This window comes from Rattus norvegicus, chromosome 18, assembly GCF_036323735.1.
Source record: "Rattus norvegicus strain BN/NHsdMcwi chromosome 18, GRCr8, whole genome shotgun sequence".
NCBI classification, from domain to species: Eukaryota; Metazoa; Chordata; class Mammalia; order Rodentia; family Muridae; genus Rattus; species Rattus norvegicus.
In genome coordinates, this window is record NC_086036.1 from 49366187 (window position 1) to 49388851 (window position 22665).

General features: G+C 43.8%; 1 protein-coding gene and 1 long non-coding RNA gene across 7 annotated transcripts in view; one reads left to right on the plus strand and one right to left on the minus strand.

Annotated features, from left to right (window-relative positions):
* Cep120 (centrosomal protein 120) overlaps positions 1–22194 on the minus strand; it is a 62115-nt gene extending 39921 nt beyond the window's left edge. Inside the window, exons 1-10 of one of the 6 annotated variants that reach the window (XR_010059566.1) lie at positions 21755–22149; positions 17654–17810; positions 16036–16150; positions 13120–13261; positions 8880–9028; positions 7069–7266; positions 4414–4641; positions 3107–3323; positions 1711–1888; positions 933–1141 (exon numbers count right to left, since the gene is read on the minus strand). Coding sequence is in view for 5 of the 6 variants with exons in the window: in NM_001191697.1 (NP_001178626.1) it covers positions 1711–1888; positions 3107–3323; positions 4414–4641; positions 7069–7266; positions 8880–9028; positions 13120–13261; positions 16036–16150; positions 17654–17810; positions 21755–21803 (1433 nt within the window). In the remaining variant the exon portion in view is untranslated. Of the gene's footprint in view, positions 1–932; positions 1142–1710; positions 1889–3106; positions 3324–4413; positions 4642–7068; positions 7267–8879; positions 9029–13119; positions 13262–16035; positions 16151–17653; positions 17811–21754 lie in introns of those variants that run through there. The other 5 variants (NM_001191697.1, XM_063277304.1, XM_063277302.1 and 2 more) reach the window with 5 other exon arrangements.
* Positions 19971–21004, plus strand: LOC134483022 (uncharacterized). The gene is made up of 2 exons (XR_010059821.1): positions 19971–20018; positions 20851–21004. It is a non-coding gene; the product is annotated as an uncharacterized LOC134483022 (long non-coding RNA).
* Positions 22195–22665: the final 471 nt, after the last annotated feature.

Genomic DNA, 22665 nt, shown 5'->3' on the forward strand with positions numbered 1-22665 from the left:
TATTGCAATGCTTGCTTAAATTTCACCTTGCATTTTGTTACTCAAATATGAAACTATAATCAAACTTAACCTCAGCATATATCCTGCATGTCACCCGAGTCCTGTACAACTGCTCAGCCACTGAAGCGAGCTGTCTCAGTGCTCCTGCCTACAATGTCAGCTCCTACCATCCTACTGCAGCATTTAGCAATTAAAAGAGAAATATCCAAACAGACCTGCAGGTGATACTTATTTTCAAATACCAGTCTTACATCCCAAATTTCATTACCCAGTTGTGTGTGTAGAGCATAATGATATAAACAGAACAGAACAAATAGAACTAATGGTCAGTACTCTAAAAAGTGCTTCCCATGAATCAAACACCAATCCAGTACAGGGTAATTCCATGTTACGTGACAAATAGGTCCTCAGCATATATTACCTGCTTAGAATATTATTTCCCTCTTTCTTTATCACGTGAATTACTATTGTCCTTCATGTATAGATTCATTTCTAAATCTGTCACCCTCCTAAATTGATTGGTTCATTTCTCTTACAAACCCTAATACCAGATATAATTGGTATAATGTCAGTATTGGTATAAAGTGTGCATGTAACCATTAAACAAATTGTCCTGATAGCAAGAAGCAAGACAGAAAAGTCAGAATTAGTACTCCCTAAACGGGACTGTTAAAGACCCCTGTCAGGGCACCTATCTGAGGTGGTACCCATTTGCATGCTCTTGCCCCTCTTTGGGTCTACTAAGACCATACTCTGCTGTAGCAGCAAAGGCCTTAAGGCAGTGAGAGGGGAAGAAGAGACCCTAAGTAACAATTCAGTTTCTAAAACAGAGGAAACAAGCCCCTTGAGAGCAGCTGCATTCTGGAGATTGCACTCAATTGATTCTTGGCCACACCCAGTGCAGGGTCTCTGTTTCTGTGAACAACTCATACCCAAGTATGGGAGATGGAGAATTCCCAGTGCAGGGTCTCTGTTTCTGTGAACGACTCATACCCAAGTATGGGAGATGGAGAATTCCCAGTGCAGGGTCTCTGTTTCTGTGAACGACTCATGCCCAAGTATGGGAGATGGAGAATTCCCAGTGCAGGGTCTCTGTTTCTGTGAACGACTCATGCCCAAGTATGGGAGATGGAGAAACAACCTGAGAGCATCAAATGAAAATTCATGCTCAAGAACAATCTGATTTCTGCAGCTGAATTCAGGTATGCCTCTAGTCCCAACACTGCAATACATTTAACTTCTATCACAGTCTGTGATGTCTACAAACATGCAGTATTAAATAGACTGTTGTACAAAGCCACTTACCTGATTATATGCAGTAATTCTTTCTGTCGAAATTTCATTAAGCATGGCTTTTATACATACAGTTATAAAATGTAGGTGTTAGGAATATAACATCCACTGTATTACAGTCTTACAGAAAAATCAGATACAAAACCATGGTTTTCACCCGTAGTCCCTCTCCTCCAGAAAATAAGCAACTAAAACATCTTAACATTACATTTTAAATGGTAGCACCAGTCAGTGATTATAAGTATTATACCAGAATAGATAAGCTTCCCAGTGTCCGATTCCCAGAGCCACTCAGGTTCAAATGCAGTCACTAGGACAGTTTGCTGCCTTCAGCCCACTGGTTTCACAGCAGCTACATCTTCTAAGGTAACCTCCCTATACAGAAGGGCAATTTCCCCAGATAAAAACACACCGTACCTCAATATGCAGTTGACTGGAAAACTAATTTCCAAGCCATGGATGCTTCTCAAGTCTATTGAAAAGCAGAAGTGGTGTGATGTTGCTGGAACAGCAATCTTCTGCCCCGATGTCACCACTTCTGATGGGTTGCCAGTCGCCTCTGGCTGGGCCAGCGAAGCAGGTATGGAACCAGTGCCTACGCATTAAACACATTAAAGCTCTCATCGCCTATACCTTCAAGCACAGAGTCTGACAGGTCTGCTTTGTGAACATAGGAACTGAGTCTACCTTGGGTATTTTAAACAGTGGTTTGTTCTAAATTGCCAAAATTCCCACTCTAAAACTGTGTAAAGAAAAGGTTTCCTGTGAGGCATGGTAGGCTGCTCCTTGAATTCCAGCCTTTCAGAGTAAGGCAGGAAGATCACAAGTCAAAGGTCAACTGGGTTACACAATGGAACAGTGACGCAACAATCAGACAGCAACTTCACTCTTTACCTGTGCATGGCTGACCATCTGAACAGCTAGATAAGATTTACTGTAGATGTACGTTTAACACTTTTAATAAACTAAGTGAGTTTTTACCCATACAAAATAGGTCAATAAAAGTTACATGTTAGAAAGACAAGAGCTATGTAGTCCACTCCTAATGTGGACCAGAGATGCTTAATAACTAAGTCCTATTGCTACTCCATGATGCAGGTAAACTTAGGCCCCAGCTATCGGACTCCCAGTCTACGCTGCCTACTTACACTACTGGTTCTTAACTACGGAGCCTTAGCAGTAAATGGACTATCTTTGTGAAAGTAGATACATATGGGGCTGGAGATGATTAAGTGCACAGACCAAACATCACACAGTGATGATTACGAGCACAGACCAAAGTCTGACTCCCAGTACCCATTCACAAGTGTTGTAACTCCAAAGAGATGGGTTGCTGCTGACCTCCCTGGATACCTGCATTGACATATAGTCAGACACAGACAGACACAGACACAGACACAGACACAGACACAGACACAGACACGCACACAGACACAGACACGCACACACTACACATAACTATAAATAAATAAATATTAAAAAAAAAACACTAGATACACACATTCCCAAACTTTCTTATTACAAAATTTACTATAGGAAACAGTTAATGGCTCTATTTTTTTTTTAATTTCAGTGTTAAAAAAAAAACTATTTGAAAAATATATATTCTTTCATTTCTTTTCAATAGACTACTTATAAAAGTACAATGGCCTTACCATACTCTTATTAAAAATTTATTAGTAAATTGAGATTATACAGTAAATTGAGATTTTTCACATCCCCACAGATTTCTGATTCTCACTAAGCACCCGTGAGTGTCCTCAGACTAAAATGACTGTAGATCCCACTCCCGAGTGGGAGAAGCATGGCTTACCCTTCACCACCTGCTTCGGCTCCTTATCGTACTGCAGGCTCTCCACTTCACTTTCTGTGGCATCGTCCTTGGTTGGAGGTGTCTGGTTTTGAGGTGGGGCAGGGGACACCCTTGGTGATTTTGGCCCAGTGAGTGTCTTCTCCTTTATGGGGGTTAAAACTCTCTTCTGTGAGTGCTCAGGCTCATGTCCATTCTGGGTCTTTAATTCAATTAAAGACTAAAAACAATTTTTAAAAATAAAGTATAATTTGCAAAATACTTTCCTTCATAATTAAGCAAAAAACTTGGCGTTGCTTTTTAGAAAGTACACGCTTCCTTTCCCAGTCTGGATATTCCTAGTCTATTTTTCTTCATAATTTGCAAATTTCCTTAAAGCATCTAGGACCAGAAAAAGGAAGATGAACAGGAAGGAAATACAGTATCCAGAGCTGAGTACCAAAATGCATCCTAATGGCTAAGAAGGGTCATCTGAGAAAAGAGGTGAGGCCTGGCATGTTAGAGTTAGGCCCTGGGAACCAAGACAGGGCAATGGTAGCAAGCCTAGACATGGGTGTGACAGTTCCACAGCCTGTCCCTGTCCCACACCCTCCCCACCCAGTCTGCTCTTTCCATGTGTACTTTTTAAACTTTCATTTCAGTTTCCTATCTTTAGTTTATGTGTGTGTGTGATTTTATATATATATAATTATATATACACAGATACATATACATAAATCCTTTAAAAGAACAAGATAACTAACCTGTTAGTGAAGCTAAACATCATCATCATAATAATAATAGGAGGAGGAAGAAAAGGAGGTAGCTGAGGAGGAGGATAGGGAGGAGGCAGAAGAGAGGGATGAGGAGGAGGATGGGGAGGAGACAGAGGATAAGGATGAGGAGGAGGAGGGAAAAGAGAAGGAAGAGGAGAAGGAGAACAAGAAATGGTCAAGGAGAGAAGGAAGTACTAATGCACCAAGAATCATGCTTTAGCTGAGGTAAAAGGTAGCACTGCTGCAGACTCCAAACCGTATGTCCTTTCTCACCAGATGCCTTTTGGCACCATAAACAGCTATGAGTTGGGAGCAGGAAAACACAGTTTCCACCACAGAAGACTGTCCCAAAGGCCAAGGCCCAGTGTACAGTCACAAACTGCAAAGCAGTTAGTGGGCTTTCTGAAACTGTATTCAGAAAAGAGAGATGGTAAAAATGCACAGCACTAGAGAGGAAGAATAAAATACTTGTGTGCCAGGGAATTCTACAAAGAGTCAGCTTTTGTAACCATGAGCATGGGAGAACTGACAAATGGAAGCAGAGTCGCCACCTGCCTGGGAGCCGATGCCTTCTCTCTGCAGAGCCACTGACACTCCCACAGTTGGGGCCAGCTCGACAGGAACAGGAGCGAGCTTCTGCTTGGCTCGGTTTGGAGGGTCAAGGGTAAACGCACCCTCGACTGTGACTGGATGCTGGTTAATCTCTGTGCTGCCCTTCTTCAGTAATCCACTTAGAGGTATTTCTGTACTGCCGAGTGACTGGTCTCCACAGCAGAGATGGATCTACAGGAAAGAAAATCAAAACAAGGCCGTACATTTCCCCCGTTTCCTTTTTTTAAAGATTGGTTGATTGATTATATATGAGTGCTCTACACTGATTGACTGACTGACTGTATATGAATGCTCTACCTGCATGCCAGAAGATGTATCAGAAATCATTACAGATGGCTGTGAGCCACCTTGTGGTTGCTGGGAATTGAACTCAGGACCTCTGGAAGAGCAGCTGGTGCTCTTAACCACCCAGTCATTTCTCCAGCCCACAAACACCCCCCTTTCTTAAATAACAAACTTTATGCTTAGTCTCATCAGTGAGCTGTGCTTATTTTAATATTTAATTAAATTGAATATACTGTTTTGAATATGCAAATTATGCAATAAATTAAGTGCGGATTTAAATAGAAATCAAATACCTCAAGAATTTTTCTTCCATGTCTCATTAATTAAGCACAGTTCTTAGAGTCAGCTAGATTTAGGATTTTTAAAACACAAATAATTTTTGTGTTACTCACTCATTGAACATACTAAATTCTTCATTTTGCTTCCAGATTTTGTTTATAAAAGCCAATGTTAAAGAGTAAAAGGTGAGAGAAAATCACTGGGAAAGAGGCTCTGTTAGTCAGCGACGACCAAGCCAGATCTCAACATTACCAACCCTTAAAGATATTGCACACACACATATAACTCTTTTTTCCTTCACTATGCTCAAGTCTTGGGAGACTACACACTAAAGAACAATAAAAAATCGCGACATTATTTTCCTCTCATATTAGTAGTGACAGAATGACAACAGACATACAAGAACTTTTGAGGCAGTGCCATACTATACATAAAAGGCTGGCCTTGAACTGTATCTCCTGCTTCTGTCTCCTGTATGCTGGGACTATAGATTTATACAGATGTCTGCAACCACAACTGTAATAAAGCTACTGGGGTAACTTCATTTGTGAAACCTTTTCTAGTTCTCGTTGTGTGCTATGTGCACACCTTTGCATGTGTACACAAGTGAAATAGCCAGGAGAGGACCAGGTCCATTTCATCACTTTCTACCACATTCTTTTGAGGCAGGGTCTCTCCCTGAACCTGGAGCTCATGTTCTATGGTAAGGCCAGCAGCCAGCAGGTCCTGGTGATTATCCTGTCTCTACCTCCAATGGTACAATATTTTAAGATGGGAAAACACTAATAGCTGATTACACACACAGGTGCTGATAGCCAAACATGGTCCTCGTGGGTGGTTAGCAAGGTTAATGCTTCTAGCCCAAGCCCTAGGCTGGTATCTTTAGAAAACTAGAAATGAAGTCACTTCTGGCAATAAATATTGCTAACATATGTGCATATATGCAAATGTGAAGTAAGAGAGAGTGTGTGTGTGTGTGTGTGTGTGTGTGTGTGTGTGGGTGTGTGAGGGTGTGTGTGTGTGTGAGGGTGTGTGTGTGTGTGTGTGAGGGTGTGTGTGTGTGTGTGTGTGAGGGTGTGTGTGTGAGGGTGTGTGTGTGTGTGTGTGTGTGTGTGTGTGTGTGTGTCTGTATGTGCACCATGTGACATGTAAGTATAGGAGGACATGGGATCTCCTAGAGCTAGAGCTACAGGCAGCTGTGAGCCTTGTGCTGAGACGGGAACTCCGGTCCTCTGTGAAGGCAGCAAACACTCCTAACCGCTGAGAGCTCTCTAGCTCCCTAACAAAGTGTGCTCATAACTACAGTGTGCGCTAGAAGCTGGTAAGCCAATGCCATGATACAGAATAAAACTGAAAGTACTTTTCCTCAAATTCTAATATTTCATAGTCTCTAGTTTTCTAAATATCTTGGGTTTAGCAGATATTGGGTTAAATATGTTTAAGGGTTAATATCGCTATCATTTAATACCTTATGAGCTATCCAAAGTACAAAGTGTAGTGACAGAGCTTGACTTGTAAATGGCTGTGTAACTATGCACGTTTATCTCAATCCCCTACCTTCCTGCTTATCAACGCCACCTATCAGAGAAGACAGCCCACGAACTTCTACTAGTCTCGAGGTCTGTATTAAACAGAATCCAACTGAAACATATTTAGGAAAAACACCTATGGGCAGGTTTTATAAAAATGTAAATTCTGCCATCACGAATCTGATCCGTGTACTGAGAGCTACCTCTTCACTAACAGGACAGACGCCTGCTGAAGGAACAGGCCCCCAGCTGTAAGTACTACCTCACAACTGCAGGCTCATAACTGACAAAGCCCTTCTTAGGAACTGGGTGGTAGGTAATGTGTTAACTCCAGAAATTCTGAAGCAACTGTAAGTCCAATGACTTGGAGATTTTAATACAAAACTAAAAGGGTAAAATCATCTCAGCCACAGAAACACAATGCAAGTCAGGACCAAGCTGATTTCTGTGTGATGCCTTGGAAACGTCTCCGGTAGAAAACAGTTCGCAGAGGCGAGGCGCTTACCTGCAGTTTCGAGTGAAGAGCCAGGTACACACGAAGGACCTCCACGCTGCTTCGTATGCGGACAGACGCCCTCTCCGGCTCAAAGTTCGGGTTGATCAAATCACTAAACGGCTCATTTGTAACATCATTTCCCAATAAAGAATAGTAAAAGAAAAACTCAGGCTGCCTTTCTGGAAGCTTCATGGTACATGGAATTAACTAAATATGTAAGAAAAGAGTATTAGAATCTAAGAAACTCCAAAAACATCTTCCTAGAATATCCATTGATTTCAAGTATTAAAATTAAACATACAGGGAAGCCAGGGAAGTGAGAGGCTTCCAGGACTCGATGGGTATGACTTTAGCAGAAATGGACAGCGAAGGGGAGACAGAACCTGTAGAGACCACCTCCAGTAGATAGGCATGCCCTGGTCAAGGGATGGGACCACCTACCCATCTCAAAGTTTTCAGCCTAGAAATGTTCCTGTCCAAAGGAAAGACAGAGACAAAAAATGGAGCAGAGACTGAAGGAAGGGCCATCCAGGGACTGCCCTGCCTGGGGATCCATCCTGTCTGCAGACCCCAAACCTGACACTGTTGCTGTGGCGCTTGCTGAAAGGAACCTCATGTGGCTGGCTGTTCCTAGGGAGGTTCAGCCAGCATCTGACCAATGCAGATGTAGATGCTTGGAGCCAACCATCAGACTGAGCTTGGGGACCCTAGTGGGGGAGCTGGCTGAAGTAACGGGACTTCCTTCATGATGAAAAAAATGATATAAAAATTTGTATTACAGTGGCTTCAGTGACTTTTATATATATTTTATAGCATGTTTAACTTCCAAGTAATTCTTACCACAGGCAGAGAGTCTTTTAGAAAGTCTTTAACAGCCTAGAATTCAGGCACAGGATGCCATTCGGAGCTTTCAAGACTTCAAAAGGGCAGCAGAGTTAACCACACAGCAGTGAACAAGCTGCCCCTCTATGCTCTCTCATAGAAACTCTCCCAGTGGCTGCTTGGCCTCTGCAAAGGGACTTTGGTTTCCCCTCAATGCTCTCCCCTTCCTTTGAGTCAGTGCTGGGAGGAAAGCACTTGTGTCTTGGTTTCATCCGACTAGAAACAATGTAACTAGTGGGCAGTCACAATCGCCTTTCTCCTGTTCCCAGATGCAGAAGATCACACGTCTGCTTCCTGCCGCCATACATGCCACTTGCTGTCATGATGGACTCTACCCCTCTGGGCCTGTTGTACCCAGAGAAAGCCTTTCTTCTGCAGTTGCTTGCCCTGCTTACAGCTTTGTCCCAGCAACAGAGAAGTAACAAATGGACGGACGGGTGGGAGCAGCTCATAAAGCACAGCCGTGTTTACATTGTTCACTGTGTGCGTGAAAGTGATCCTGACTCAGGAGCATGTATCTTCTAGCAGTCATGAACAAAGGCTAACGTTTGCAAGCACACACACAATAAAATATAATCACCAACCCAAATGTTCCTGACATTGCTAACTTCTTCAAACAGTATTTTATTCAAAGAAGCCAATGTGGAATTCCCCTTCATTACTCCTCACAGCGTCACATACACAAGTACAAGCACTGAAATTGGTTTATTCTTTTGTCATCAAGATGTTGAAATCTAGAGAAAAATGCTTACTAGCGTGAAAATATTTCTAAGTATTTTTATACATTTTAAGCCACGTGTATGAGGGGTGCAAGTCCACCTGTGGGTACATACATAAAGTCCACATGTGGGTACATACATGTGAGTACAAGTGCTCATAGAAGACAAATGGGATTTCAAACACTTGATAAAAACCATTAGTCCAAGGGGATGTCTTACCTGTTCCAACTGGGTGGCAAATGCTATGGTCACTGAGAGAGTAAAGGAGTCAGTACAACACTCTGCTGGTCCAATCTGATGGTAGCCTCCCTCCTCATTCAACACTGCCACGATGTCCTTAGGGTCAACTCCTAACAGGCTAGCAGGAACTACGCAGACAAAACACAACCACATCAGACTGCAATCCCCCATATTTTATTATTTTTGGGTAAGGTCTTGTTAATATAGCCCAGTTTGGTCCAGAATTTACTATGTTACCCAGTCTGGCTTGGAACTTACTATGTAACCTAAGCTGGCCTTGAGGACATAATTCTCTTATCTCAACCTCTTACATGCTAGAATTCATGCCTGTGCCACCACCCCTGGCCCACTATATACACTTCAAAATTCGCTATATGGATTTAATTAAGAAGTTGGCCATTTCTATGGACACAGTATTGCAAAAGGTTTCCTTTAATTTTACTCTAGGAAACTTTAACTTTATTTTTCTATACATAAAAAGAATATTCTGAAGTAAAATATTCTTAAAATTACTAAATAGGCCACATAGAAAAGGAATGTATGGCAGGTTTCTTACTGAACTCATGAGCTCTGGAGTGAAGAATATGCCAGACTTTGCTGAGAGAGAACAGTAAGTGAGCAGAGACCAGGCATGTTCCAGACAGACATAGTACACAACAGACCCAGAAGCAAGTTAGAAAGCCAGAGAACTCAGGCCTGAGGAAGCTTCATGGAGCAGCCTTAGGATCCCAAACACTGGGGAGCAAATGGACTCCATGTCCAAGGCCTAGTTTACAGCCAGCCTGGGCAGCTAGAAGACTATTTCAAAACAAACCAACGGCAACACGAGCTGATGACACAGCCCCTCAGTTGGACGTCTACCTAGCAGTTTGAGGCCCAAAACCAAAACCTGAGACAAGAGTGGCAGTTCACCGAGTAAGGACTGACTACAGAAAGAGCCATGGCTGGACAGACCTCACTGAGTTTTCTCAGATAACTTTTATGATTTTGGTATTTAACAATAAAGGAAAACCATGAAAAGGAATTGAGAGGAGACCAAAACAGTCAAGTGAGCATCAGGGTGAGAAGACTAGATAGGTTCAAAGGTTTGCAAACTGATTAGTGATGGAAAAAGAAAAGGACACGCCCAAAGCTAGAACCCTAAGAGTGCTGGAGGAATGCAGCAGAGTGGGCATGCTCAGTGCAGCAAGAGCAAGGACAGACAGCGGGACCGTGCCATGGCTTATGAAAACCTGCATACTCACACCATCAGCAAGCAACCCGTCCTTTAGCGCTTCACAAAGGACTGTGTCACTGTAGCCTGGCTGAGAACGACCTATGGTTGGGAGCGCAGACACACAGGCCGGAGACTGACATCCTGATCCCAGGATCATTTACTACTCCTATCAGAAAACTGTGTGTTCCTCAGTCTCCATTTTCCTTCCACAATGCTTTTCTGTGGTTGCTGAAGATCAAATTAAACTCTGAAAGCAAAGCGCTCAGCATGATATTGGGCACCTTAGCATGGGCAGCCGTTGTGAGAAGGCCCAGCTCAGGAGTTACGAACAGCAACTATAATGGGTTTCTCCAGCTGCTGACTCATAACAACACTCGGATGTTGAAGCAGAAGAACTGCTAAAAGTTTGTGGCCAACCTGGGCTACACATGAATATTATATTGCAAAACTATCTTCAAATAACAAAAGAGAAATAAACAGAAAGCATGAGGTTTTTTATGACAAGGAAACAAGCTGTAAGTATGGAAATAAGGATAAATTTGTGACATAGAAAACAATTAAAGTGTCAATTCAAATACATACTATGCAACATTAAAGACATATGGATGAATGTATACAAATAGGTACATGTATGTTATAGTTCATGTGTGTTTCTTCCAACATTCAGGAGCTGAAACTCCTGAGGGGCAACTGTGATGACTGTTTTGAGATCAGTCTCAGGCTGGACAGATGCTTACGAGCATTGGCTGGTTTTGCACAAGACCTGGGTTCGGTTCTCAGCACCCACATCACAATGTCTGGAACTCCATTTCCAAGGGATCCCATGACCTCTTCTGAAAACTGAGGACACTGTACACGCCTACATGCAGCCAAACACTAATACACAGAAAAATACAATGTTAAAAAAGCAGCAAAGTCTCTAAAGGCAGTGAAGTCCAGACAGCTCCTTTAGAATGGGACTCGCTGTGCTCATTAAGGGGTTTGAGGGAGGGTATGCATTTCTTGCCTGCAGTTTCTGTCATATGAAGAACATCAACAAGACCAGCATCAGATACTGGTGTCTTCTCAGACATCCAAGCCTCCAGACTGTGAGACACTTCTGTTCTTTACACATCACCCATCAGCACAGCCTAAGACTACTTATGTATACAAACATATATTTATGCATGTGCATGTAAACACATGCGCACACATTACATAACTGTCTACAAAATGCATCTGAGAGCAGCAATGAAACAGTAACTGGCATGTTTAACACCCAAGCCTTTACTTCTAGACATTTTTAGTAAAAGGAAGTGGAGGTGCTTAGAGGAATGGCTGAACAAGAGCTGAAAGACAGATAAACAAAACAAAACCAGAACAGCTTCCTGTGCTGAAGCTGTGACTCCAGTGGTATGGCACCTGAGAGGCAAAGCCATAAGATAGCAAGAAGGATCCGTAGCTGTCTCAGTACATCTTCTGCTACGACATTACAATACGTGAGACTAAATACGTTATAAAGAAACTATCTTACAGTTCTCATGGCAGAGAGAACTCATCAACATCCTCTTTTAGTAAGGCTCTTATTAATGGGGACTCTTCAGGTACTGAGGTAGTGCAAGGCGTATGACTTCAAAGATGGCCCCACTCGAATGATCACTCACTCACTCTCCCAGTAACATAAGAATCCACTTGCCCATGAATAGAATTGCTTCGTTCATAAAGGCAGAGCCCTTCAGTCCAGTTAGTTCTCAAAGGTCTCAACTCCAAATTCTCTCAGGCTGAACAGGCAGAGCACAAAGGACACCCAACAGTGAACCTCTTCTAAATTCAACTACATGGGGTACATGGCATCACCCCAACCCAAACCCACTGACTTAACATCCAGTTACTAAAACCCAAACAACGGACAACACAAAAGTGAGATCTTGACCAGAGAGCTGGCTCAGCAGTTAACAGCAATGGCTGCTCTTGCAAAAGAGCAGAGTTCAGTTCCCAGCACCTACATGGTAGCTCACTACTGTAACTCCAGTTCCAGGGATCTAATACCCTCTAACCTCTACCAGCACCAGGCACGCATGGAATACAGACATACATTCAGACACACACACACACACACACACATTTGTGCGTGTGCGTGTGTGTGTGTGTGTGTGTGCGTGCGTGCGTGCGTGTGTGGTGTATACACTGACGTCTAATACACACTGCACTTCTGGTGAGAATGCATCAATGACGTTTCATCCACTGCACCAACATCAGGGTGCTGAGCTGTGGTGGACAAGTTGCTCCTGTGAATACACACTGAAGGTATGGGAACATTCTGTACTCTCCAATCTCGCTATGACGACAGAGTGTGCTGGTGCATGTCTCTAATCACAGCCCCTGGCATGCAGAGGCAGGCAAGTCTCAGTTATATATATATATATCCAAGTGAACTATACAGTGAGACAGTTCTAAATAAATAAAATTTTTAAAAATGAACTTAGACTTTGTTAAACTCCAGTTAAATAATAAACATATTAATTTGAGGGGTTTCCTATACTAATCCTGGAAAGAAACTTTTTCTAAGTAACAATTTTTAAGATACAAAATTCTCTGTTCTAATATCTATAAAGTTAAGAAAACAAAAGCTTTCCCAAGCTGTAAGATTTGTAAGTGTGCACTAACCTGTGTCAGCAAGTGCCACGCATGTCCATGTGCCCACAATAGTGTCTGGCTGACGACACACTGGTCAATCAGCTTATATCCCTCACACAGCTCCCAGGACATCACCTCCCTAAAGTGAGTGCAGAGGACCATGTGCAACTGAGTCTCTATGAGAAGATGCACAAAACTGCATACACCAGTGCACACCTATAACCCAGACAACCAAGAAGCAGAGGCAGGAGGATAAGGAGGACAAGGCTAGCCTCAGCTACACAGTGCGGTCCAGACCAGCTGGTCTAGTTGAGACCCTTTCTCAAAACAGACAAACAAATCAAAACGACAACAACAAAACCCACCAGAGACAGAGGATGTACAAACCTTTTCCATCCCGAGGTGGGGCTCCTTTTGCTTTAAAACTATCCACCTGTGCCTTTGTATCTGTTTCCAAAGTGATGCTTATCTGTACCTCGGACTTGAATTTGGTGTATTTGTTACTCAGCAACTGGTACCATTTGGGTGCCTAAACAAAGCAGAAAGCACCGTGATGTTTGCAGGGTTAAGTACTCAGAATGCTCTCGGAGGTTTTCACGTTTTCCCTGCAGCCTTCTAGTACTCTTCCCCTTAAGAAAATATAAACCCAGCATATGGTGGCACAGCCTTTAATCCCAGCACTAAGGAGGCAGAGGCAAGCAAATCTCTGAGTTCCAAGTCAAGCTGCCTACACAGTCCAGACATGTCCAAAGACTCCCTGTCTCGGAGTACAACAAAATTCTTTTCACATTTTCTTGATTAGGAAGCCATCAACTACATTTCCCTTCAAGAAATATACTGAAGTGTTCAGTCATCTTTGTTCCCATTCCAACACTTTGTCAAGTAAGTATCATAGGGGAGAAAACAATACATATCGATCTTCAGTCTTGGATACCATGCTATCCATCAATAGCAAAAGCCTGTTGTCATCTGTTCCCCTAACTCCTTTGCTTAGTGCTGCTGTTAGATCTCTTCTTTCTACTCTGCTTTGCTCCTAATAGCTAAGAAAATGAAAATGTTATGACTTACAATACTTCGAGTAGAAATGGCCCCCACAGGCTGATATATTAGTGCTTAGTCACCAAGAGTGGAACTGTTTGAAAGGATTAGAAGGATTAGAAGGCGTGACCTATTGGAGTATGTGTGGCCTTGTTGGGAATAGATGTGACCTTGTTAGAGGAAGTGTGCCACTGGGGATGGGCTTTGAGGTTTCAAAAGCCCATACCAAACACAATCTCACTCTCTCAGCCTGTGAAACAAGAAGCAGCTCTCAACTCCTTCTCCAGCACTGCGCCTGCCATGCCTGCTATCTTACTACCATGCTCCCCAACACAGCGATAATGAACGAAGCCTCTGAAACTGTACACAAGCCACCAACTAAACATCTTCCTTTACAAGAGTTGTCAGAGTCTCTTCACAGCGTTAGGACGGTGACTGGTCACTACTAATACATAGCACTAAATGTTGAGGAAAAGGCTCTGTTCTGCCTCACGAGCCACCTACTGGGCAGATACTGACAGCAAAGGCCTTCTAGAATGTAGCAGACTAAACTACCTGACCCCCAAGACAGCACCCTCAGAATTTCCAGTGCCCAGACCAGAACACATGGCTCAAGCCAGAACAAAGTGTACCACAGGTGCAGGAGCCCGTCAGCAGGGTGCCGTGTCACATCTATGCACACATTTAAGCATACTCACTCAGACACACACAAATAACTCAAAAATAAATAAAAGATGGAAAGGCAAAAAACCAAAGCAATGAAAGAGCTTGAGAAGACACTAATTTTAAAGTTTAACAAGATCTTTTAGGTAGCTGGCATATGGCTATATATATGTAGCACTTTAAGAAACTGATGCAGGAGTGCTTAGAGTTCAAGTTTAGCCTTGGTCCACATGCTTGTCCTTAAATGAGTTATTGTTGCAAAGTAAACCTTATAATATCATAATGTTATTGTTATGATGATGATAAGAAATATAAGATAATAAAAGCCTGAAAGAGACACATCAATAAAAAGGAAAACTTAAGGCAAACCTGCAATCTCCATTACCTAGGAGGCAAGGCCAGCAGGGGTAACTCAGTGTAACTGTTGCAAAATAAGAAGTAAGGGCCACAGACACAGCTCAGTACAGGATGCGTGTCTAGCACGAAAGACCTAGCTTCAACCCTGAGACCCAGGGCAGGGCCAGAAGCCACAGCAATGAAACCTACTCAGTTTTTCATCAGAACAAAACACAAACACTGTCTATTTTGGCACAATTTTGTCAGTGCTGCTTTTTTTTTTTTTTTTTGAGGGGGTGGGGAGGTGGGGTTCAAGACAGAGTTTTCTCGGCGTAGCACTGGTTATTCCAGAACTCACTCTGAGGACCATGCTGGCCTCACTCTTACAAACCCACGTGTCTCTGACTCCCAGAGCTGGGACTGCGGGTGCATCACCACGGGCAGGCTTGCTCTCCTGCTCCTCTGAGGAGCGAGTGTGACCACAGGCAGCAAGAGGCTCTCAGACTCACAGGCCCGAGCCAGAGCGCCAGGGTCAGGCTGCTGCCACTCCACACTGTCCCTAAAAAACATTTATTTTGGCTTGGCACCAACTTATAAATGTCAGATTTTAGGGGCTATTTTGGAGAAGGTGAGGTCTTAGTATATATGTAGTCCTGGCTGACCTCAAACTTGTAATCCTACTGCCTCAGTCTCAAAAGTGCTGGAAAGTATCAAGTTTCATGAGGAAGATTAGGGAAAACAGAGTGTCCTGAGTCAGGATTTAGTAGACACAATGAGTAATTCAGCTACAAAGATACCAAACTAGAAAGGAAGGGGACATTGTGATAGCCACAGTAAGAAACAACGGAGGCTTAGATGCAGCAGCGGTGAAAATGCAGGAAAGATCACAAATGGACGAAACCATCTGCACCGATGGCTATGGAGGAGGGAGCAGAAAAGTGTCCAGGAGACCTCTGGATTTAGAACTTGGGAAAACAGAGAGGGGTGAGGAATGTTCACTGAACCAAGGGCACTGAAGGACAGCCTCTAAGAGAAAAGCTCAGCCTGTGCCCTGGGTGGAAGTTACTTATACACAGGTTTGAGCTCCAGAACAAGTTTCTTGGAGAAAGACAGCTCAAAAGAACAAGTAAAGGTTGAAGTTTTCAAATCTGACTCAAAAACTAAAGCAAGAGTCTAGACATCATCCTGAGGTCATTGTTGGTAACTGGCTCATATTCTGTCATCCACTATTTATCAGAATAATTAACAAAACCAAAAGGACAATACCTGCTTTGTTTCTTGAGCTGTTCTTAAATCCAAAACAATGTAGCCTACGGTTTCCTTGGCAGAAGTCTGAGGATCCAAGGCAAAGCACTGCAGTTTGATGGGAGTGCGCTGTAACCTGCACAGTGACGTATGTGTGAGAAACAGTGAGGCTCTCCTAGCTTTCTCAAAGCCTAAAGATGACGTTATCCTCCAGAGTACCCATTCACTGGGCCAACTATATCTAGTTCCTATTTTCTAAATGACTCCTTAACTGGCGAAAACTACTATTTTTATCTACTTATCTGTACACCAACTAGGTCAATTCTTCCTACACAGCTGTGATATGTCTGGTCCTGTGCAAGTCAGAAATCATCATGAATGTTTAAAAATGACAAAAAATTATTTTTCTTATACAGTACTATATTAAAAATACATATTTGCTTTCAGCCTTCTTTGTAGCTAAAAAATAAAAAATAAAAGTAAACTTAGCAATTAAATGCCACGAAATCTAAAATGCAGTACTGCAACGCTTGGCAATGCTCTGTGAGACGACAGTGACTCATGCGGAGCTGAATAGCTGCTGGCAGCACTGATCCAACAGAATCTCTAACTCCACTTAGCACAAAATTCACCAAGGAATTCTTAGCCTAAATAACCAAAGGACTGTATCACGTGGTGCTTAGATAGTTACATCTCATAATAAAACTCAGTCTAAACAAATACTCTGAATGCCAGTGAAAAGACAAAACTTTAACATTCATTAAAAGCCCTTCCAATAAGTTCATGTTCTTATCTAGCAATAAAAGCAGTAAGAATTCTTCAATTTTGTTAATTTTCTGTTCTGATCTGACTTAGTACCAAAGCACTTATGTAGGAGTTTTGACGGTGGTAGGTTCCTTTATTTCTTTTCTTTTTTCTGAGACAGGGGTCTATGTAGCCCAAGCTGGCCTTGAACTCCTCCACCTCCAAAGTACTGGGATTAGAGGCAAACCATACTATGCCCAGTTTTTAGAAATATATTTTTAACCATTTAATAAATAAAAGTACTGCTGTTCTTGACTGTTTCTAGTCACAAAATTCATTTAAAAAAATGTACTCTTTAAGTCCAGTTGAGGTGGGAAGCCTCACCCACTGTGGGTGACTCCATTCCCAGGCAGGGTGTTCTAAATGTGTAGCATGAGGAGGGTGAGCTGAGCTCAAGCTTGCATGCATCAGCACACCGCTCGCTGTGTGCTCTCCTCTCGACAGCAGATGTAGGACTGGCTACCACAAGTTCTTGCAACCCTGACTTCCCTACAAGGACATCAGTAGCCTGAATTGTGGGCTAATCACCCTTTCTCCCTTTAAGTTGCTTTCATGAGGGTGCTTTATCACAACATAAAATGAAACTAAGAGACCCTGTCTCAAGAGCGAAAATGCAAAAACACACTCAACAAATATGACTACCACCATAATCAGTAAGTTATAAAGCATAAAAAGCTGTAAGGAGGGGCTGAGGATTTAGCTCAGTGGTAGAGCGCTTACCTAGGAAGCGCAAGGCCCTGGGTTCGGTCCCCAGCTCCGAAAAAAAGAACCAAAAAAAAAAAAAAAAAGCTGTAAGGAAGGACAGAGACGCAGACATAGTCGAGAACAGCCTCACCTGTGCTGATGAAGGACTTTCCTGTCGATCTCCCAGGCTAACTCAGTAGCAAATTCTGGCTGGTCAGTATGGTCGACAGGATCAGTGGCCAACTGCTCCCCATCAAACTTTGCTTCCACCACAAGCATATGCTTTGGACGTTTGGGGAAATGGCGACCTAAAGAAAGAATACACGCACAAACCAGAAATCAAATAGGATCACTTAGTGCATGCCTTAAGTATTGATGTGTGCCCAGGTGGCTGAGCGAGGCGTGCTGCACAAACTATCTCACAAGTGCATCTGCACTTACGTTCATAAACTAGAGGCTGTAACTTGGCAATTACTGCCTGTCCAGCACTAATGTGACTGCAAATCACTGCAGATCCTGTTCAGATATAGATTCAGGCTCAGCAGGTCTAGGTTGCCCTGAGAGCCTGCATTTCTAACAGGTTATCTATCGGACCCGACAGCATGAGTGCCACCACTCACTTGCTCACAGAAAAGTACATTAAAAGGAAGATAAATGAATGGTAAAAATAAGTGGCTTCAGAAAGAATAAAACATATACTTCTCCTAAAAAGAAAACCAAGAGCCTATGAGAAAGACAATCTCAAAACTGGAAGAAAGTAAACAGCAAGTAAGAACCCCTAACCATCTTGCACTGAGGCAATCAGTTTGGCTTTCACTCTGCTGAGGGGATCATAGAGAAGAGAATTTTAACCACTGTTAAGTACACAACACACACACACACACACACACACACACACACACACACACACACACCGTTCTTGGTTAGGAATTAAATGGGTAGAAAAGACCAAATTTGTTGAGATGGTGGTGCACATTGATAAGCCCAACGCTTGCGAAGTGGTAGCCAAGAGCCTGGATGACGAGAGCCCAAAACCAACCCTAACCACCGTCCGTCAGCAGAAGAGGCTGGAAAGGAACTGCACCGTGTGAAAAGCACTGCAACAGGACACACACTGCGCCACTGCTGTGACCCAAAAGACAACCACCCTGTGACAAACTTCCCATCAAAGAGAAAGTAAAACTGGGGTGCCCAGGTAAGGGACAAAATATTACCAAAAGATTGTCCAGGGAGGACTCCATGAACACCACCCAAACCAAGAGAGGCAACCATTGTAGCATTCAGTTCACCTTGAGAATTTCAACAATCAGTCACAAAATAAATGCTCTGGTTTTAAAGAAGAAAGAAAAGGCCTCTAATCGCAACCTTAAGAATGTCAGGTGAGGGACTAGAGAGCCGTTTAGAAGAGGCTTGCTGTGCAATCGTGAGGACTGGAGTTTGGAGTAGCAAGCCAGGCATCCTGTGATGTAACTGCAGCTCCCAGGGCATCATCTGTGAGACACCAGGATCACTGTGGTAGGTTGGCTCCCAGCTTCAGGGGGAACAGGCAGAGTGGCTGAGGAGGTGACCAAAGCTGGCATCTGGTCTCTCAAGCCATGGACATGTGCATACACTCACACAGACACACAACTAAATAAATCAATCTGAAAAACGTCCCTTAACAATGTCAGCCTGAGGCTCTTTAAACTCTGTGCTGGTTAATTTTTTGTTTGGTTAGTTGTTCTTGTTTTTTTTGTTGTTGTTGTATTTTGCCACTTGGGGAAGCTGGAGTCATCTAGGATGAGGGGCCGTCAATGGAGGAAATGCCTCCCTCTGATTGGCTTGTAGGTAAGTAAGTCTGTGGGTCATTTACTGATTAATGATAGTTGTGGGCTATACCACCCCTGGGCAGGCGGTCTGTATAGTGTAAAGGAAAGCAGGCTGAGGAAGCCATGGAAAGCAAACCAGTAAGCATAATCGGCCCTCCGTGGACAGCTTCCCTCCGTGGACAGCTTCAGTACCTGCTCTGACTTCCCCCGGTGCTGATCCGTAATTGGGATATAGGATGTGATAACCCTTCCCTCCCCGGGCTGCCTTGTCTTTATCACAGGTCCTTTAATAAGGGACATTTCTAGAAATGTAGTTAAGAAATGACAAGTAGCTCAATGTGAGCAGAGTCCTGGGGACATATGAAACCTAAAGGGGGGGGGGGGCAGGAGTTCTTAACAGGCTAAGAGTGTAGAACTCTGAAAAAATGAAGACAGTATCTATGGATCAGAAAGATCACTGCCAGGTAGTCCAGGGCAGCAGCTATTTCTGGAAAGGAAGGAAATGATAGGAAGACAGACAGAGATCATTACTGCAGGTCAGGTGACAGTGAAGGTTTGAACCCAGGCACGCAGTGGAGACCGTGTGTGTAATGCGACCATTTGGGAGACGGGGATGGAAGGCGGAATAGAGAATGGTGAGGAATCCTAGGTGCCCAGGTTGATGTAAACACTGCCAGAGCTGGGGAGAGGACGGCATGCCAGTTTTAGGTGTGTTTGTACTAACAACCTAACCAAAATCCCTGATTCCTGGTTCTATTTCCTGAATATAACTCTTAAACCAAACACCAGTAAAGTTCATTTTTCTAAGTAGGACTATAGGCACAAATGCTTTTCTTAGAATAACACCCTCCTTGGCTTCCAAGGTCCTCCAAAGTCGATTCACTCTGGTTCTTTCTGACCAAGTACAATATTCCCAAATATTGTACCTTCCTCTTGTGCCTTCCTTCCACTCCAATTATTCTGGCTTCTCTGGTCACCAGAAATGACTTTCTTCTACCCTTGTCTGTCTAGTGCTCAAGAAAGAAGCTACTTCAATCACTACTCCTACTGCCAAACCCACGTTTATGGTCTACATCACACAGTTATTATAGTGTAGCCTAACATATAGTGTCTTACACCATAATTTGTTTATCCCAAGTAAACAGACCCCAGTATCTAGGAAGGCAGGAAATCACATTTTTTTCCATAGAGAAGGGCCCAGTTCTAAATTTAACAGCCTCTATCAACCAATTAGAAGATTATTTGAGTCTTGTGGGGTTTGGTTTATTTGGGAGTTTTTTTATTTGTTTGTTCAGTGGGGTGCAGCAAATCATTAGTAGACCAGGTTGGCCTTGACCTCACAGGGATTAGCCTTCTCTCAGCCACTCAAGTGCTGGGATTAAAGGCCTGAGCTACCACTTCCTGCACAATCCTGTGTTTTTAAGCAATAAAGAAACAATTATTATTGTCCCTATTGTTTAATAGCCTCTGGTCAATTTCTTATTCCAAAACTCAGAAGCTATTTTTACACTGTATTTCTTTTTTCCCTTTTCTCAAACAGGATCAGACTTCTCCCAAGGGGAGAAGGGCTGAACCAACACCCGTGGTTTAAACTCTCATAACTGACAACCTGCTCTAGTTTACGAAACAACCTCACTTGGTCCCCACTCAGCTAACGACGATGAATCGAAGCAACATTTGCTGAATGAAGCTGAGAGCAAAGCATGTCTTTTTTCCCACATCTTCAGTGCTTTATGCGGCTCAACAGACCATCTGAAAAGCCTCTGTCATCTGACCCATTCCTAATTAGCTTCAAGATCCACATAACTGCCAACTCCTCAGGAAAGCATTCCCCAAAAAGGGTGGTCATCCCAGCATGACCCACTGCCCACTTTACTTACTCTCTAAGCTTCCAGACCTAGAGTCATCTGCATTGCCAGCACAGCACCTGACGTTCAGTAAGTCCCCGATAAACTCACTCAACAAACATGCAAGGATCATTTAACACCCCAACCACGGTAGTCCCCTAGGTAGGCCATCAAGACATGTGAAGGGAACAGTCTCGGCAATACATCTGAAATGGTACAAAGCCTGTATTAAAGTCAATGGCAAAGTTCTTACAAATGGTATTAGCGGGGACTGCTGAACAGAAGGTGCTTTGCAGGCACTTTTAGCTCATATATAAAAGCCATCGACAGGCTGCTTCTGATGGAAATCGTTTTTTCTACATTCTCTGGGGCTACGGCTAGTCACGCTAAATATCACTTATCCCTAATAGCACTCACGCTCCCCGGAGAGATGTTTAAATCAATTGCCTAACAGACCTCGCTCCATGCAACTGAACAAGTCTTCGGGGACCACAAAGGCAGAGATGACAGGGTTCGTAAGGTTAACAAAGCCTCGGTCACACATTACTCTGCTGAGGTTCGGGAAGCAGCAGTTGCAAAAAACCCGAGGCCGCTCACCTTCGAGGATGGATACGACGATGAGCAGCTGGTCGGACTTGGGGACCATGGTCGTGGCGGCGGGGTCTGCAGGAAAGAGGCCGAGTGAGGGGCGCAGGCCGGCCCCGCTCCCCAGGCCGCCGCCCAGGCCCTAACCCAGCCCCGACTCGATGAAGGCTGCTCCGCTGCCTGGCCCTGCTCCCCAACAAGCCCGCCGCCCCGGCACCTTTTGCCGCCTGCTAAGCCGCTATTCAAACGCCCGGGCAGCCGCAGCGGACGCCGCCGCGCCCCGCTTCCGCCTAGCAACCAGGCCCGCGGGCCGAGAGCCCGGGGGAGGTTGGAGGACAAAGGGCGATAGAGACCAGGGCGGTCGAGGATAGAACGCCCATCAGCCGGCTTCACCTCCCGCCCTTTGACGCTCTTTCCAAGAGCCCTGGGAAAACACGACAGCATTAGCCCGCAGCGCCGCCTGCTGGTCGCATGCGGAAAGGCAGGAGACTTGAACCATCACTATCCTCCCGCCCCCGTCTCAGGCTGCGCAAGCGCACCGTAGCTCTAAACGCTTCCCGGTTCTGTGTAGTTTTTCTCTTTAAATGAGTAGGAGGGCAGTGTGTTTTGAGGGTTTTGCTCGGCGGTAATCTGAGAAATAAAGCAATAGCGTTTTTAATGCTAGTTCTCAGGCATCTGAGACCGAACGTATTGTCACGAAAAAAAATAATGGCCTGAGTGTGAACCGCTCATGCTCATCACTTCAACTGTTGGTCCTATGAAAACAAGTAGCGTCAATGCGGTAGTTACTGTAACTGCTGGCGCTGACGTAATCTCTCCCAGATTAAGCAATACTTTAGAAACGTCTCTAAAAAGAGGGGGAGAGAGGAAAAACACATTGTCACGTGGGCGAGAATATTTAAAGGAGTAGGTTCTATGCAGAC